At 48.1% G+C, this 17,284-nt stretch overlaps 1 protein-coding gene across 1 annotated transcript in view; it reads left to right on the top strand.

Annotated features, from left to right (window-relative positions):
• The window catches only part of FKBP14 (FKBP prolyl isomerase 14), a 76,438-nt gene that overhangs the window by 31,597 nt on the left and 27,557 nt on the right, over positions 1-17,284 (top strand). Inside the window, exons 2-3 of the mRNA XM_078766413.1 lie at positions 6,291-6,442; positions 14,553-14,680. Coding sequence (XP_078622539.1) covers positions 6,291-6,442; positions 14,553-14,680 — 280 coding nt within the window. The remainder of the gene's footprint in view (positions 1-6,290; positions 6,443-14,552; positions 14,681-17,284) is intronic.

Below are 17,284 nucleotides of genomic sequence, written 5' to 3'. Positions count from 1 at the left end.
AGGGAAGTTAAACAAATGGAGCAGCAGATAGAGGGGGTCAGAATGGGGGTAGAAACCAAACTGGATGCTCACAGGGAGGAAATGGAGCAGATGAGGGTGGCATCTGGGCAGGAGATGCAAGTGATGGGAGAGGAGATCAGAAGAGGAGTGGGTGAGGGGGTCGGAGGAGTGCGCGAGGAGGTGAGGCACTGTGAGGAGCACATGGAAAAGGAGGTGAGAAAGGGGACTGTAAAGTTACAAGGGGGCATAGAGGACCTGACGCAGGAGGTGGAACAGCTGACGGAGGGACAAAAAGAACTAACGGAGCAGGTTCAAAGGAACACTGCGGTATTAGGAGGGTTAAAAGTGACACAGAAAGAACTAAAAGACGACTTGATAGCGACGAAGAGGGAATGTCAGATGGTACGTGAGGGACTGACAACGAGGTTGGACGAGGTGATAGAGGTAATGGAGACGAAGGACCGGCAGGTGAGGACGCACATGGAAACGGTCAAGGTAGCCTTGGAGGACGAGCTTGAGGAGACGTACCGGGGAATAAAAGAAGTGAAGCACAAATTAGAAGAAGTGGAAGAAGGGATGAGCGAAATTAAGAAGCGACGGAGAGGGGATAAGAAAGAAATAAAAGAGGAGATAAAAGAATTGGTCCAAAGTCTGTGTTTGGATCGTGATGATGTGCTCATTAACCGGATGAGGGATTCGCAGGTGATGGAGGAGAAGCGAAGAGGAAGAGGACCCGGTGTAAGTGGTGACCAATATGGTCGTGCGTATGATGCGCCAGGGGATTTAAGGAGCTTGGGGGTCGAGATGGACCCGGGTGTTCGTGAGAGGCCGTTGGTGAAGTGTGCGACAGGTCTGGTGTGCGAAAAAGGAGGTGTGCGAGAAAATCCGACTCTGGGGTGTGTGAGGAAAAAGTGCGTGCCAAGGAGTGAGTGTGCTGGCGAGAGTGAGTCGGTCGTAGCGCGTGTGCGAGGGAGCACATGGAAGCGCGGTGTGGTGAGTGTTGCAGAGGGTGTGACGGGAGAGTGTGCGCGAGAGAGGTGTGTAACGGACGGGTGCATGAGGAAAGAGTGCGCTGTCAAGAGTAAGGGTGAGTGCGCTGTCAAGAATGGAGGTGAGAGTAGTGAGAGTGACATGGAGCGTGAGTTAGTTGTGACAGGTGAGAGAGGATGTACACCTGGGATGGAAGGATGCACACCTGGAATGGTAGAGCGTGAGTGGGAATGCACGCTGGAGTTGGTGGTGAGGCACGTGGTTGGGTGTGTGAATGAGGGCACACCTGTGATTGTCACAGAGGAGGTGACCGAGGAGGGGGCGCGAAGAGGTGTTTTGGTGAGGTGTGCGAGCAACGAATGTGTGCCAAAGTGTTCGGTGGTCAGGTGTGTGACCAAGGCTGTGAGTGGAATGGGTGTACCTGGGTGTGTAAGGAAAGGTACGAGGAGCATGGGCACGGCTGGATGTGTGAGCAAGGAACGGGCTGCGGGGTGTAAGCGTCCAGGTGAAGCATCGCCGTTAGACGGGATAGAGTTTAGAACGACTTATAGCCGAATCGGGCCCTCGGTGCGTGCTGGGCCTCGCTTTGAACGGCCGCGTCCGTGCTCCACTAGGCGGAGCTGGCAGCCCGATAGAAAGGGTCGTCATGGCGACCACTTTTTGGTGAGACGTGCCGGCAGGTCGAGATCGGGACATTGGATGGCTCCACGCCGAGGTGATGCGTGGGATCTCGGCCCGGGTAAGCCCCCGTCCCTGCACCGAGTGCCGGACGCATCCAGCCGCTGGCACAAAACAACCAGCATCCATTGCTTGGCTTTACGAAGCCGGGCTTTGGACAGGGATTGGCGCACCGAGAGGATGTAATAAGTAGACGGGTAATGGTGATAGTGATAGTAGTGATTTGATACAAAATTTAGAAAAGTGAATAGAATTGGCAGTAAATAGAAAATTTTTGAATTGTTGGATTTGGACGAGCGAAATTGGTAGTGAGAGACCCCCGATGTGGTGGGATGGCAAATCCACCATCCCTCACAGAAAGCGGGGGGCAAAGGAGCAATAGCTTATGGGGTGTATGGCAGTGAAAACTAGCCCGGGTGGGTTAGGATATTGTGTGTAGGGATCTAGAGAAGATGACCTTAGGTAACGTTAAGTTAGTTAGTGACTGATACCTGTAGTGGGGACGCAGGTAGATTAGTGTGGATTATAATGACGAGGGAGCGCAATAGTTAAAGGGACGACTGGGAAGCGCAAGTTTCAGAAGGGAGTAGTTAGCTGAGATGATGCCGTGTGTGTGAGGATTGAACAGGTGAGAATTGAACAGGTGTGATTGCACAGGTGTGCAACTGGACAGGTGTGATTGCACAGGTGTGCAACTGGACAGGTGTGTGGAGCAGTGTATGAGTAGTGAGTGTTGTGGATCAGCGCGAATGCGCTTGGGGAGAGAAGGGTGCAGGTGGCACCAGGTGTGAGAGCACAGGTGTGCAGGTACAGGTGTGTGGAGAGAGTTGGAGTGAGTGGTACGGAGTGGTGTGCATGGTGCGAAGGTGTGGATGGGGGAAGAGTGGACCCCTTTCACGAGTACCCGGGGCGGGTAGTGTAAAGTTGTTAAAGTCATTTAGGAGATAGTTAGGATTGATGAACCTGTCGCACCATACGCAGCCACTTACCTGTGGTGATGATGATGACTCCACACCTGTGTTTTCTTTGTTTTGTTGCGGGAGATGAATCGCTGTGTGGATTTGTGAGACGCATCACGACGTGGATGAGACATTGGGGTGATTCCATCTCTCCCTCCCTAGGAGGGACTGATGATGAATTGGTAATGGCAAATTATGATGTTGAGTTGGAGATGGCAAATTTTGATGAGAGTTGAAAATGGCAAATTTGATTGGTTAGGAGGGAGAGAAGACGAATTTGGTTTATGGGAGGAACGGGGAAGACAGTAGGGATGTTTGTTGATTTGTAAAGTAGATGTTTATGGGTAGTGTTGTGTTTTGTGGATACAGTAAGGGGTAAGGGAGGGGCCATGTAGGTTACCTGGTGGGGGGGGGGCGTACGATAGGAACGTACCTGTCTCACCTGGTTCCCATGTGCCCCCAGTGTGCATCACCTTACATTGCGTGCACTTTTGCGCCCTTACCACCTTACTCACTTGTCTGCTTATTTTGTCTCCCACCTCCGAGGATCTGGCTTTGGGGTAGAGAGAGAGGAGAGAGAGGTGCTGGCTGCGCAGTTGTGGGCCTGCACTTTCGCTGTTTGCTGCCGGGATCGATACACCATATGGACCGCAATGTTTGTGGCCACCCACAATGGACCGCAGTTCGTTTGCGGCCAAGCACCACCCGGGGATGGACCTATGGGTCAACGTGGCACCTATGCCATACAGGTGAACCACTTTTAGTTGACACCAAGTGCACCACAAGAAGAGCAAGAGACACCTGCAGGGTTAGGGGTTGTCGCATTTATTTTTAATCATTGAACAATGGTGACTGCACCGATTGGTGGTGGGGTGGTGCTGTTGATGCTCGGAAAGGGTGCTCTGCACGTTATTAAAGGCCGTCGGCCACAGAGCACTCGTGGGTTGGTGTATCGATGTTGGCAAGCGCGCTCTCTCTATGCATAACATCTGCATGTGTTCCTCCAAAAACAGGTCCTGGATCGTAGTGTAAATAGCAGCATAGTCTTGTAAATAATGCTCCCTACCGGCTGTATGTTTAGTTTGAGAATTCTTTCCGGATTCGGTTATCCTGTGGGTGTGTTTCTGTGAGGAGAAGGGTGCAACGTCGCAGGGGGACATATTTACTCATTTGTGAATATCTGTAAAACTGTCGCACTCAGGGTAGAGTTAATAGTAGAGGGAACTACATTGCGTGCCACACTAAAGTAGGTAAAAATTTATCGGGTCGGGACGCCCCGAGGGTAGAGAAGGGTGCAATGTTGCGAATATGGAATTTGGCCTCCATATCCGCTTGTAAATATTCCCCTATTTTCTCCAATACTCCCCAACTTTCCCCAGTCCCCCATTCCCTAGTCCCATTGCATGTAAATAACAATCAGTAGAGCCGACCTTCCCCTTATTCCCCCATTAAATGTCGTGCCCAGGTCCACCGCACCACACGTAGACAACTTTCGGACATCTTCCTAGTTATTCTTAATCTATGTCAGTTAAGGCCTCGTTTCCATTAATTATGACTCTTCGTTGCACCAGAATGTGATTATATGGCACCAGTAGTGAGTTTAGGACCTTCCCATACCTCCTCCCATCTTCTTCCCCAAACAACAACAACAACAACAACTACAGCTACAACAACAACAACAACAACTACAGCTACAACAACAACTACAACAACGGCGCGCGCGGGGAGTGTGCGTCCTCCCTCCGGCTCGGTTAGCCGCCATTATCCATGCGCCCCACGGGGTTACCACGAAGGGGCTGGCTGTCAGCTCCTCGTCAAGGGCGGAGCCTGGTAAACCCCCCCCCCCGCACCCAATAAGAAGGGCGGACCGATTCCATCTGGGCGGAGCTAACGAGCCGAGGGCGTGTCACTCCCCGCCGGATATACGCAGCCGCTTGCCGGACGTGACGTCAGATGCGCCCCCAGCTTGAGACGACAAGACGCCACCTCGAGCGCTGAGAGACCTCCTGCATCTGTTGGGCCGCGCCATCCTGACCCTGAGCACAAGGTGCACCTTGTGCTGGCCATCGAATACCCGCTTTCCTTGTCATCAATCCCCGTGTGAGTCAGTTTTTGTCCTGTTTCTCTGTGGTCTGTCGGGAATAATATAAGGTTGTGTCTAAGTGCCTGTCTTCCTATGATGTACCTCTCGTCCCTGTAATCTGACCTTCCGCACGAATATAACCTCCTCCGGAGGTCTTGAGAACTGAACCCCTGGTGTCGTATTGTGTCATTATAACCCAGCCGGGTGTCTTCTCTTTCCTATTGAGCCAGCGTAGCGCGGCTTCGTCGACGTTCGAGTACAATCGGGTAATTTGTGCGGACACGACGGCCATTCCGCTCGGCCCACCTTAACATCAAAGTCGTGTCTGTAACAATATATATATATATATATATATATTAGTGGGGTCTACTTTTCACATTGGGTACCTGTACCATTGGGACCTGTTCGCGTCATGGATTGGTCCAAGTCCTCGCCAATTATAAGGCTCCATCCCCGTGCATTGAAATAATTCTGCTGTTTTTGTTGACGTTGTAATTGATCGTTTAGTACTCTGTATGTGGGATGCAACTCAATGTGTCGGTTGATGGAGGTTTTACTTTACGACAGTCGAGTACCAGGCCTCAATAATCTCACAGTGCACCCTTTATAACCCCGTGCCAAGGATAGTGGTCGGTTTCCATGATAACGTGTTTGTGTGCGTCGTGTGCGTCGTGCGTGTCCTCCATAATTCCAAAACCATAAAAGCTTGCGGCGCCAAACTTTGCATGCATCGGAGTGCATGAATGAAAACTGGGTGTTTGGGTAAATTTAAACATTCCTTTTGAAGAAAAATAATGGCTTACCTTGATGAACGGCTTTATCTCCGGTCAGCTGAACATCACCTTGCAGGGGTCTTAACCTCCAGTTAATTTTGGCCTATTCAAACGTGCCTTGCCTTGGAAACACGATCTACTCTCGCAGTCTAATTCAAGTATATAATTAAAATCTATATTCGGGTTTGAGGATCGGATCTCGAGGACCAAATAAGTGCCAAAACCTGGAGTGAAATCTGAACATTTAAAGAAATCAGCGATTCTTATAATTACGGTAAGTGTATTTATCTATTTATTTGCAAGAAAGGCCGTCATACCTCCTCCATAGTTACACAGGAAAATAGAAAAACGTAATTAATTAGTTGGGAGGCCTGGGGAAATTCCCGAGAGATATTGTTTTACTTCTTCTTTTAGACGGTATTTGAACAACTGAATGTATAATGTACAGCAATACACTTTAGTAATATATATGGATATTTCCATCGGAAGTTTTTTTTCCAAGTTGAAAAATGCTTTGACTTTATTCTCACTTGTCACAATTTCATTATTGTGATTATAAACAAACAGAACCCTCCTCCTCCCCACCCACCCCTCCCCCTCCTCCCTGCTCACCTTTTCTCCAAATCCCCACTTACCCCCCCCCCCTCCTTATGTGTGTGTGTGTGCATACCCCCCCCCCCCTCCTTGACCTCTGCTCACACTTCCTCCTGCTCCCCTCTCCCTCCCATCCTGCTCCCTGCTCACCCTTTCTCCTGCTCCCCCAGAATGGTTGCATGTTATATCACGTCTGAGTGAAATCCATTGCAGCTTGCAGCACAACCAAGGTCAGCCGGTGTGGTTCACACTTGGCATCGGCGAAGTGATTAAGGGCTGGGACCATGGCCTGTTGGACATGTGTAAAGGAGAGAAAAGAAAACTCACAATTCCACCTGAGTTGGCATATGGCAAGGAAGGCAAAGGTGCGAAGTAGTAAACCAATTACATTACCCAATTGATCTACTTTGTTTTGTACAAATGAAATATTTATTGATTAAAATTTTTTGTGATCTTGGTGAAGTATCAGAGTTTTATTACCTCCACCAGTGAAGATGGGTGGACCTTATGTTTTTGCCCCTGTCTCCCTGTCTGTTTGTTTTTCTGTCTGCGAACAGGATATCTCAACAAGTTATGGACGGATTTGGATGGAACTTGGTGGACAGGCTGGGTGTATGACAAGGACGAATTGATTCAATTTTGGTGAAGATCCGGATCGGGATAGAGGATTTACATTTTTTTAAAGTGATTCTTCACCATTGAGAGATGGGGTCAAAATGATATCTAGCACGATATTTCAAAAAACTATGGATGGATTTGAACGAATGAGTTGGGTAGGTGATGAGAACAATCCGATTCAATTTTGAATCGGATCCATATCCAGATCCGGTCTATCATTGGGATACCGAGTGCTGTTCTACTTTTAAGTTTTTTATTGCTATGAAATTTTTACAAGGTAATGGGAATATTCACAGTACTTCCTTACTAATGGCTACAATGAGTTGTATTACATCACAAAACTAGAACAGCACTCGGTAGAGAGCATACCTCTACCAGGCTGAACACTTTGTTTTGTATCCCACTAACAGGTCGGATCTGGATTCGGACTTGAATCAAAATCTAATTGGCTTGTTCTTATGACCTACCCAACTCATCCACCAAGTTTTGTAACAAGTCATCCACAACTTTTTGACATCGTGCTATATATCGTTCTTGGTACGATCACTCAATGGTGAAGAATCACTTAAAAATTTTAATTATTCTCATATCATATCCGGATCCAGATTCAGATCTTCACTAAAATCTTCCTCGTCACACACCCAACCTGTCCACTAAATTTCGTCCGAATCCATCCACAACTTTTTGAGATATCCTGTTCACAGACAAACAAACAGACAGACAGGGGTGAAAACATAACTTCCATCCACCTTCGGTAGCGGAGGTAATAATATTTTAAGCACACTGAAAAACTAGTCTTGTTGGTGAAGGCTCATGTCGATCTGCATCGGCAGACAGGTAGAATGACAAATTAAATCAAGACGTAGATTGAGATACATGCTAATTGTCATGGGAAGCAAGAAGCTGTTGTATTGGCCATTAACCCTTCGTCGGAGCTAAAGAGCTCTTTTTCGCCCACAAAGGGAAAACGCCATACTTTCCTTCCATATTTTCCGCAATCAACACCAGATCATCTGCATACAATACCTCCCACGGTAAACCCTCCTTTACGTTCCGAGCCAGCACCTCCATCACAGCTACAAATAGTAGTGGACTTAGTACCGACCCCTGATGCACTCCCACCTTCACCTCAAACTCACCACTGTTCCCGTCCTTCGTCCTTACAGCTGTGCGCGCTCTCTCGTACATTGCCATCACTACTCTGATCAACCATTCCTCCACTTCTAAATTGGAGGGTTAAAAGATTGGGTTAAAGGTTAGCAAAAACCTGTTGCAGTGATGCAAGAAAAGTACATTATACAAATAGGAACTTATTGCACTAACATATTAGTAAGGTGGCTTATCGGAAATAGTGTTACAGATCAGACAAAAACAACAAATTTCCCACAGAATTTATTTAGGGTGCTATGATTAATTTCAGAAGAGTAACTTTCAAAAACTTTTAAAAACAAAAACTCCCTATCAACCATCCACAAGCAGACATATGTGTAGCCTTTGGCATGCGAAAGAACTTCTGTCTCTATAACATCAATTCCATATGTTATTGCTAAAAGTCTAAAATTTGCTTAAGATAAATGAAATATTGAAGAGCAGCAAGTCAGAATAAAACTGTCAAAAACATAAAAACTACAAGAGAAATTGTGCGCCATCGTCTCCGTATTTACAGCCATCACACATGTGAAACATTACACACTATATTTTTATTTAAAGTGAATAAATGAACATGTATTCTATATCCGTTTAATTCTATGGATGTTTGACTGTTTGGTGTTGATTTTTTTTTTTCCAATAACTGTTGTTATAAAAAAACGACCGACTGCAGACAAATGTCATATTTGTGGGTAATATCCTATGTTGAATTTCTGTTTCCCCTACTGAGGACATATGTCATATACACTACATGGCCAAAAGTATGCGGACACTCCTAATTCGTGGATTCGGCTGGGTTTTTTTTTTTTTTCTGGTTTTTTTTGTATACTGAATCGAGGCTCGTGAAAGCTAATATTTATTTCACAAACAAATCAACCAGACAAACAAAATATATCAAAAGAGGGAGCGGAAGACAAGATGGGGAGAGAAGGGGAAGCACACAAACACAACATTTGAGAGCAGGGAGATGTGTGGGAGGGAGAGGGCTTGGGGGGAGGAGGCGTGGGAAGGGGGTGGGGGGGAGTGGGAGAAGTATAAAACACAAGGACACCAAGGACTTCCAGGGCAGAAGTTGGTATTTCAAAAAAGTGGATTTGGGGTGAAATTAGCAGGGGTAGAAAAGATCAAGGTTTTGGATGGGGGAAGATAAGAGATGGTGGTGAACAGCTGTTTTAAAGACCTGGAGGGTGGAGTGGGATTGAAGAGAGTGAGGGAGTTTGTTCCAGAGGCGGGAGAAAAGAGGAATGAAGGAGTGAAGGTGAGCAGAGAGTCTTGATTTTGGCAGTTTAACCATAAGAGGGTTGCAGGCAGATCTTGTGCGACCTGTAGGAATATTTGGGGGCACAGAGCCCAGAGAGAGCTGGGGGAGCAAGGCCGGAGAGGAGTCAGTAGAAGACGGAAAGACCACCAACCTGCCTGCGGTGAGTGAGTGAAAGGCCCTTGGAGTTAGCTTCATCGCGGGAGATTCCAATGATTCTGAACGCTTTGGTTTCAACAGCGTGAAGACGAGCTCGGTGTGAGGCAGGAGCACCAGCCCAGAGGGGAGAGCAGTATTCCATTGAGCTGCGGATGAAAGCCTTGTATGTGGTGAGGAACTCAGGTGTGCCAAGGAAGGACTTCGCACGACGGAGAATGCCCAGTCGGCGACTGGCTTTGGAGGCCAGATTTTAAATGTGGTTTTCCCAGGAAAGATCATGGCAGATAGTGAGACCCAAAAGCTTGAGTGACAGAACTTCTTGGAGAGGATTATTCAGAAAGTGGATGGGAGGGTTGTCCAGTCGGTCTTTTCGGAGAGACATCGTAAGAGTGTGAGATTTGTCAGGATTGTAAGACATGTTCCACTTGTTTGCCCAGTCTGTGATTTTGTCCAGGTCTGCAGAGAGTGAGGAGGCTGCAGACTGCCGATCTGAGGGATGGGGTATGGAGCGGCAGAGAGTGGAATCATCAGCAAAGAGACAGAGAAGATTTTCCAGAGTCGTAGAGATCATTGATGAAGACCAGAAAAAGCACAGGGCCCAGAACACTTCCTTGAGGAACTCAGCCTGAACAGGAAGGGGAGATGAGAGAAAACATTGTGGCTGAATGGAAGCAAATCCCCGCAGCAATGTTCGAACATCGAGTGACTCTCTGTGAGTTGTATCTGCACCCACCTTGCAGACACTTTGCGGAACCCTAGCACGTTGTGAATGATATGGTGTGCTGAACCATGGATAATGTTCAATTCGAGACCACTTCATCCAGTGACGGTTTTCCCTTAGCACACGCTCAACCTGCAACCATTTATGGTGTGTCGGCTGTGTGAGGCCGGCCCGAGCGAGCAGCGTCTGCCACACTGGACACTGCACTTTTAAACTTCCTGTCCCAGTTGTACACCTCCTGCAGCGATAAACATGCGTCACCACATTGCATCTTCATTCTGCGATGGATTTTACTGGGATTCACACCCTCTCTTCCAAAGAAACGGATGACAGAACGTTGCTCCTCCCTGGTGCATGCTTCTGAGGGAGCCGCCATCTTGGAACTGCTATACTGACGTCATACGCTCAATATTGCCAGATCTAAAACAGGCAAAACATTACTCTTACCCATAGATATAACATATGTTGTCTACAACTACACACATTACATTGTCGAATTTATATCGCCATTTTAAGGTTACTTATTGACTGGCCGTCGTATATATGACATCACCGTTATTAAATAAATGAGATGAGTTATTCTAGATATGACATTAATTACGTTTAGACTGCTGAGACCCCTCAGACCTTTGATGACCCTTTAAGTTCCCCAAGGCCCCTAGGACCACCAAGACCGCTGAAGACCCAAAATACCCTTAAAGGCCCTGAGGATCCAAAAGACCCTGAAGACCCAAAACACCCCGAAGACCCCAAACACCCCCAAGACCCAAAACACCCCGAAGACCAAAAACACCCAAAACAGCCCGAAGACCCAAAAGTCCCCGAAGACCTAAAATACCCCAAAGATTCATAAGACCCCGAAGATTCAAAAGACCCCGAAGATTCAAAAGACCCTGAAGATTCCAAAGACCCAAAACACCCTGAAGACCCAAAACACCCTGAAGACCACAAAGACCCTGAAGATCCAAGAGACCCCGAAGACCCCAAATACCATTAAAGGCCCAGAGGATCCAAAAGACCCTGAAGACCCAAATGGCCCAAAGATCCAAAAGACCCTTAAGACCCAAAAGTCCCTGAAGACACAAAAGACCCCGAAGACCCAAAACACCCCAAAGACCAAAAATATCCTTAAAGGCTCATAGGATCCAAAAGACCCTGAAGATCCAAATGGCCCTGAAAACCCAAATGGCCCTGAAGACCCCAAACACCATGAAGACCCAAAAGACTCTGAAGACTCAAAAGACACAGAAATGGTCAAAGATGCCTATCCCTCTGAAAAGGCGTGCGGTGAGGCGCGCGGAGTGCGCCGTCACGCTTGTAAAATTAATAAGTTTAACATTTACATCATGACATGAAGGGAAAAAAATCTCTTTCGCTCTTTCACGAGCCTCGATCTTGTATATATAAAAATAAAATAAAAATGACAAAGGAAAAACTTCGTAACATTCAGAATTATTTTTCTCTTCCTAACCCAATGTTTTTGTTTTATTTTACATTCCAAAATTGGGAATTTCCATGTTCATGCATTTATCATTTCCTTTTATCAATACATTGATTTATCCTGTTGAACAAAACGTGTTTCATTGGTTTTCTCACAAATTCAAATACTGATTGTTTGTGATTACTAAAATTAATCAACTTTGTGTCTTGGTTGTCCTGGTTTTAGTGTTCTCATTTTGGTTATGATATAATACGAGTTCCCTTACAAGGAACTTCACTGCAGGAAGAGGCCACTAGTTTCTTCAAAGCCTGTGTCATGGTTGCCAACCTATGGTTGTTTGGCTGTACTCTATCCTCTTTAAATGTTGAGTGTCAAGCAAGGAGGCAGCACAAACTTTGTTTTAAAAGTCTTTGGAATAACTCCGCCGGGGTTTGAACCACCGAACTCTCACAATCAGAGCAGACACTCGAACTACAGAACTCTCACAATCAGAGCAGACACTCGAACCACAGAACTCTCACAATCAGAGCAGACACTTGAACCACAGAACTCTCACAATCAGAGCAGACACTCGAACCACAGAACTTTCACATTCGGAGCGGACACTTGAACCACAGAACTCTCACAATCAGAGCAGACACTCGAACTACAGAACTCTCACAATCAGAGCAGACACTCGAACCACAGAACTCTCACAATCAGAGCAGACACTCGAACCACAGAACTCTCACAATCAGAGCAGACACTCGAACTACAGAACTCTCACAATCAGAGCAGACACTTGAACCACAGAACTCTCACAATCAGAGCAGACACTCGAACCACAGAACTCTCACAATCAGAGCAGACACTCGAACCACAGAACTCTTACACTCGGAGCGGACACTCTAACCACAGAACTCTCACACTTGGAGCGGACACTCGAACCACAGAACTCTCACACTCGGAGGGGACCCTCGAACCCCAGAATTCTCACACTCGGAGCGGACACTCGAACCACAGAACTCTCACACTCGGACCACAGAACTCTCACACTTGGAGCGGACACTCGAACCACAGAACTCTCACACTCGGACCGGACACTCGAACCACAGAACTCTCACACTCTGAGCGGACACTCGAACCACAGAACTCTTACACTCTGAGCGGACACTCGAACCACAGAACTCCCACACTCGGACCGGACACTCGAACCACAGAACTCTCACACTTGGAGCGGACACTCGAACCACAGAACTCTCACACTCGGACCGGACACTCGAACCACAGAACTCTCACATTCGGAGCGGACACTCGAACCACAGAACTCTCACACTCGGAGCGGACACTCTAACCACAGAACTCTCACACTCGGAGCGGACACTCTAACCACAGAACTCTCACACTCGGAGCGGACACTCGAACCACAGAACTCTCACACTCGGAGCGGACACTCTAACCTCAGAACTCTCACACTCGGAGCGGACACTTGAACCACAGAACTCTCACAATCAGAGCAGACACTCGAACCACAGAACTCTCACAATCAGAGCAGACACTCGAACCACAGAACTCTTACACTCGGAGCGGACACTCTAACCACAGAACTCTCACACTCGGAGCGGACACTCGAACCACAGAACTCTTACACTCGGAGCGGACACTCTAACCACAGAACTCTCACACTCGGAGCGGACACTCTAACCACAGAACTCTCACACTTGGAGCGGACACTCGCACCACAGAACTCTCACACTCGGAGCGGACACTCTAACCACAGAACTCTCACACTCGGAGCGGACACTCGAACCACAGAACTCTTACACTCGGAGCGGACACTCTAACAACAGAACTCTCACACTTGGAGCGGACACTCGAACCACAGAACTCTCACACTCGGACCGGACACTCGAACCACAGAACTCTCACACTCTGAGCGGACACTCGAACCACAGAACTCTCACACTCTGAGCGGACACTCGAACCACAGAACTCCCACACTCGGACCGGACACTCGAACCACAGAACTCTCACACTTGGAGCGGACACTCGAACCACAGAACTCTCACACTCGGACCGGACACTCGAACCACAGAACTCTCACATTCGGAGCGGACACTCGAACCACAGAACTCTCACACTCGGAGCGGACACTCGAACCACAGAACTCTCACACTTGGAGCGGACACTCTAACCACAGAACTCTCACACTCGGAGCGGACACTCGAACCACAGAACTCTTACACTCGGAGCGGACACTCTAACAACAGAACTCTCACACTTGGAGCGGACACTCGAACCACAGAACTCTCACACTCGGACCGGACACTCGAACCACAGAACTCTCACACTCTGAGCGGACACTCGAACCACAGAACTCTCACACTCTGAGCGGACACTCGAACCACAGAACTCTCACACTCGGACCGGACACTCGAACCACAGAACTCTCACACTTGGAGCGGACACTCGAACCACAGAACTCTCACACTCGGACCGGACACTCGAACCACAGAACTCTCACATTCGGAGCGGACACTCGAACCACAGAACTCTCACACTCGGAGCGGACACTCGAACCACAGAACTCTCACACTTGGAGCGGACACTCTAACCACAGAACTCTCACACTCGGAGCGGACACTCGAACCACAGAACTCTCACACTCGGAGCGGACACTCGAACCACAGAACTCTCACATTTGGAGCGAACACTCGAACCACAGAACTCTCACACTCGGAGCGGACACTCTCTAACCATTACACAACGGAGCGTGGTTGTACGCGTATCCCAGGTTCAAATCCCTTGTACTGCATGGGATGTGGAATATGAAGCTGGGTCCCTTGCCTCTGCGAAGTTTAGAATCCATATCCATGTTACAATAATGGCGTTTAGCTAGATTTTAACCTATAACCCCTGCGATGCTCCTCGGTGATCATTGCTAGGCCACAGTATATCAGATGAGTTGCAAAGCACTAGACCACCCATGAGTCATCACCTACACGTGTATACTGCATTGTATAGTTTATTTTTGAACAGAAGCTCTTGTTTATAAATTGTGAGCTCTTATATGTACATAGGAGTAAATCAAATGCTTGAGGAATTAAGTGACAGTGAGTCAATAATTGTTTTTGTCTTTGTCCATTTTAGGTAAAATTCCTCCGGAAGCGACACTGATCTTCGATATAGAAATGGTCGACATTCGGAGTGGTCCACGCTCACACGAGACCTTCCAGTTGATGGATATGGATGATGACTGGAAGCTCTCCAAAACCGAGGTTCTTCAGCACAAAAAATGTTATGCTATTTTCTCTCTTCCCTCGCCTGTGTTGCCAAAGCACAATTGACAGATGTTACATCTGAAAGTCAATGAAATCGATCAAATGATTCACTGGGCATTACATCCCAAAGTGTACTGCTTTTTGGATGGACGTTAAGCTGGGTGTCCTGTCTGCTAGCATCAAATAGTGGATGTTAAAGATCCCACTGTGTCTTTGTGACAAGTCGGGGAGGAATGGTCAGCATGTTGAACAAATTACAAATGCAGACTTTGAGTACTGCTGGGGAGGCAAAACCAAACCATCTCGTGTAAACCTTTCCGTGAGACATATCTGGCGGCACTGAACCTGCCTTCAGACAGAGCGTGAGAGAGACACATAAATACTGCTTTTTTTTTCTTTTCTCTTTTTCTTTTTTGTATACAAGATCAAGGCTCGTGTATGAGCTAACATTAATCACAAAAAAACAAACGGACACGTAACAAAACATTTAATAAAGGAAGCGGGAGACAAGATTGGGAGAGAGAGAGGGAAGCACACAAGTACAACAGTAGAGAACAGGGACATCGGGAGATCTGTCGGAGGGAGAGGGCTTGGGGGGAGGAGGCATGGGAAGGGGGGGGTGGGGGGGGGGGGTGGGAGAGTTATAAAACACATGGGCACTGCTAGAACTTCAAAGAAAAAAGTCGGTATTTCCAAAAAAATTGGATCTGGGGTGAAATTAATGGGGGTAGAAAATATCAAGGTTTTGGATGTGGTACAGAGCACAGACAGAGCTGGGGGAGCAAGGCCGGAGAGGAGTCGTTAGAAGACAAAGTCCACCAACCTGCCTGCGGTAAGTGAGTGAAAGGCCCTCAGAATCAGCTCATTGCGGGAGATTCCAATGATTCTGAAAGCTTTGGTTTCAACAGCGTGAAGCCGAGCCAGGTGTGAGGCAGGAGCACCGGCCAAGAGCGGAGAGCAGTATTCCACTGAGCTGCAGATGAAAGCCTTGTATGTGGGGAGGAGCTCAGCTGTGCCAAGGAAGGACTTCGCACGACGGAGGATGCCCAGTCGGCGACTGGCTTTGGAGGCCAGCTTGGAAATGTGGTTTTCCCAGGAAAGATCATGGCAGATAGTGAGACCCAAAAGCTTGAGTGACCGAACTTCTTGGAGAGGATTACTCAGAAAGTGCATGGGAGGGTTGTCCAGTCGGTCTTTTCGGAGAGACATCGTAAGAGTGTGAGATTTGTCAGGATTGAAAGACATGTTCCACTTGTTTGCCCAGTCTGTGATTTTGTCCAGGTCTGCAGAGAGTGAGGAGGCTGCAAACTGCCGATCTGAGGGATGGGGTATGGAGCGGCAGAGAGTGGAGTCATCAGCAAAGAGATAGAGAGGATTTTCCAGAGTCAGAGAGATCATTGATGAAGACCAGAAAAAGCACAGGGCCCAGAACACTGCCTTTGTGAACTCCATCCTGAACAGGAAGGGGAGATGAGAGAAATCAATTCAGGGCCACACGTTGCCTACGACCAGAGAGGAAGTGAAGTGGTGATGTATCGTTGAAAGAGACCATACGCAGTCCGCCGTGAAAGCCAAATTGATCTAGCTCTATCGGTAATGTGACGCTCTGTCCGGATTGCCCCTCAAAACAGGAAGGAAGCCCGAGGGGTGGATTGGGTGATCCTGCAGTGGTTTTATGAAGCCTCCTGTGAGGTAATGACACCAATTTCCCACGATTGTACTTTTTAACCACTCTGGGATTATGAACCAAATGATGGACCGCGAACCAACCACAAGTTAATTGAAGTAATTAGATTTAATAAATGGGGGGAGGGGAAATTGGACGAGAGAAAAACACATATCAACAGCAATTACAGGATCAATGTACAATACTGCACTATCACAATCAGATACAGATCATACATTGATACAGTTATGATTCCCCCACGCACTATAATCCGTTGGGCCTAATAGGTTACCTTGACCATCCACTCGACAAATATGGCACACTGGGGAAATACACAACAAAGACCATCGGCAAACCCAGAGGTTATAGCTTGTGTTACGGGGTCCCTCCCCCCCCCCCCCCCCCCCCGCCTTACCCCCAGCAGCACAGCGGTGGAGAGGAACCTCACAAAGATTCGAATTGAGGCGTCGACGAGCGAGACGACCCCGAGGTCACGTGCTCAGCCCCCAGCAGCACAGCGGTGGAGAGGAACCTCACAAAGATTCGCTCCGACGTACATGTTGCGGTTCAACCCGCGAGCCTCCGTATAATTCGCACGTGCCCCTCTCTGGCACGGCCGTTCCCGGCGATCCCCCAGGGAATAATGCCCAGCCGACACGACGAAAGCCTGTTCCCTGCAGGGTGCTCGCGTGGCCAGAATGGCGGACGGCTTTCGCTCCAACCCGGGTTCTCAAGGTCTGGATCCTCCGGAACCTCGCTGAGAATACCCGGCGACACAGGCTCCCCGCACTCCGGTGATATTTCTTATCGACCGAACTTCCTTTTAAGGACGCAAGGTTCCCTCGCACTGCACGTCGAACGCTCGGCCCGGAGCCTCCACCACCACGTCTCTTTTCGATCTCCTCCCACCTCCTTTTTTTCGCTCCACCTCTTCC

This window comes from Myxine glutinosa, chromosome 12 (genome assembly GCF_964187855.1).
Source record: "Myxine glutinosa chromosome 12, kmMyxGlut1.1, whole genome shotgun sequence".
In the NCBI taxonomy this organism is placed as follows: Eukaryota; Metazoa; Chordata; class Myxini; order Myxiniformes; family Myxinidae; genus Myxine; species Myxine glutinosa.
Note: the sequence above shows the minus strand (reverse complement) of the source record. Positions and strands in the feature narration are given on the sequence as shown.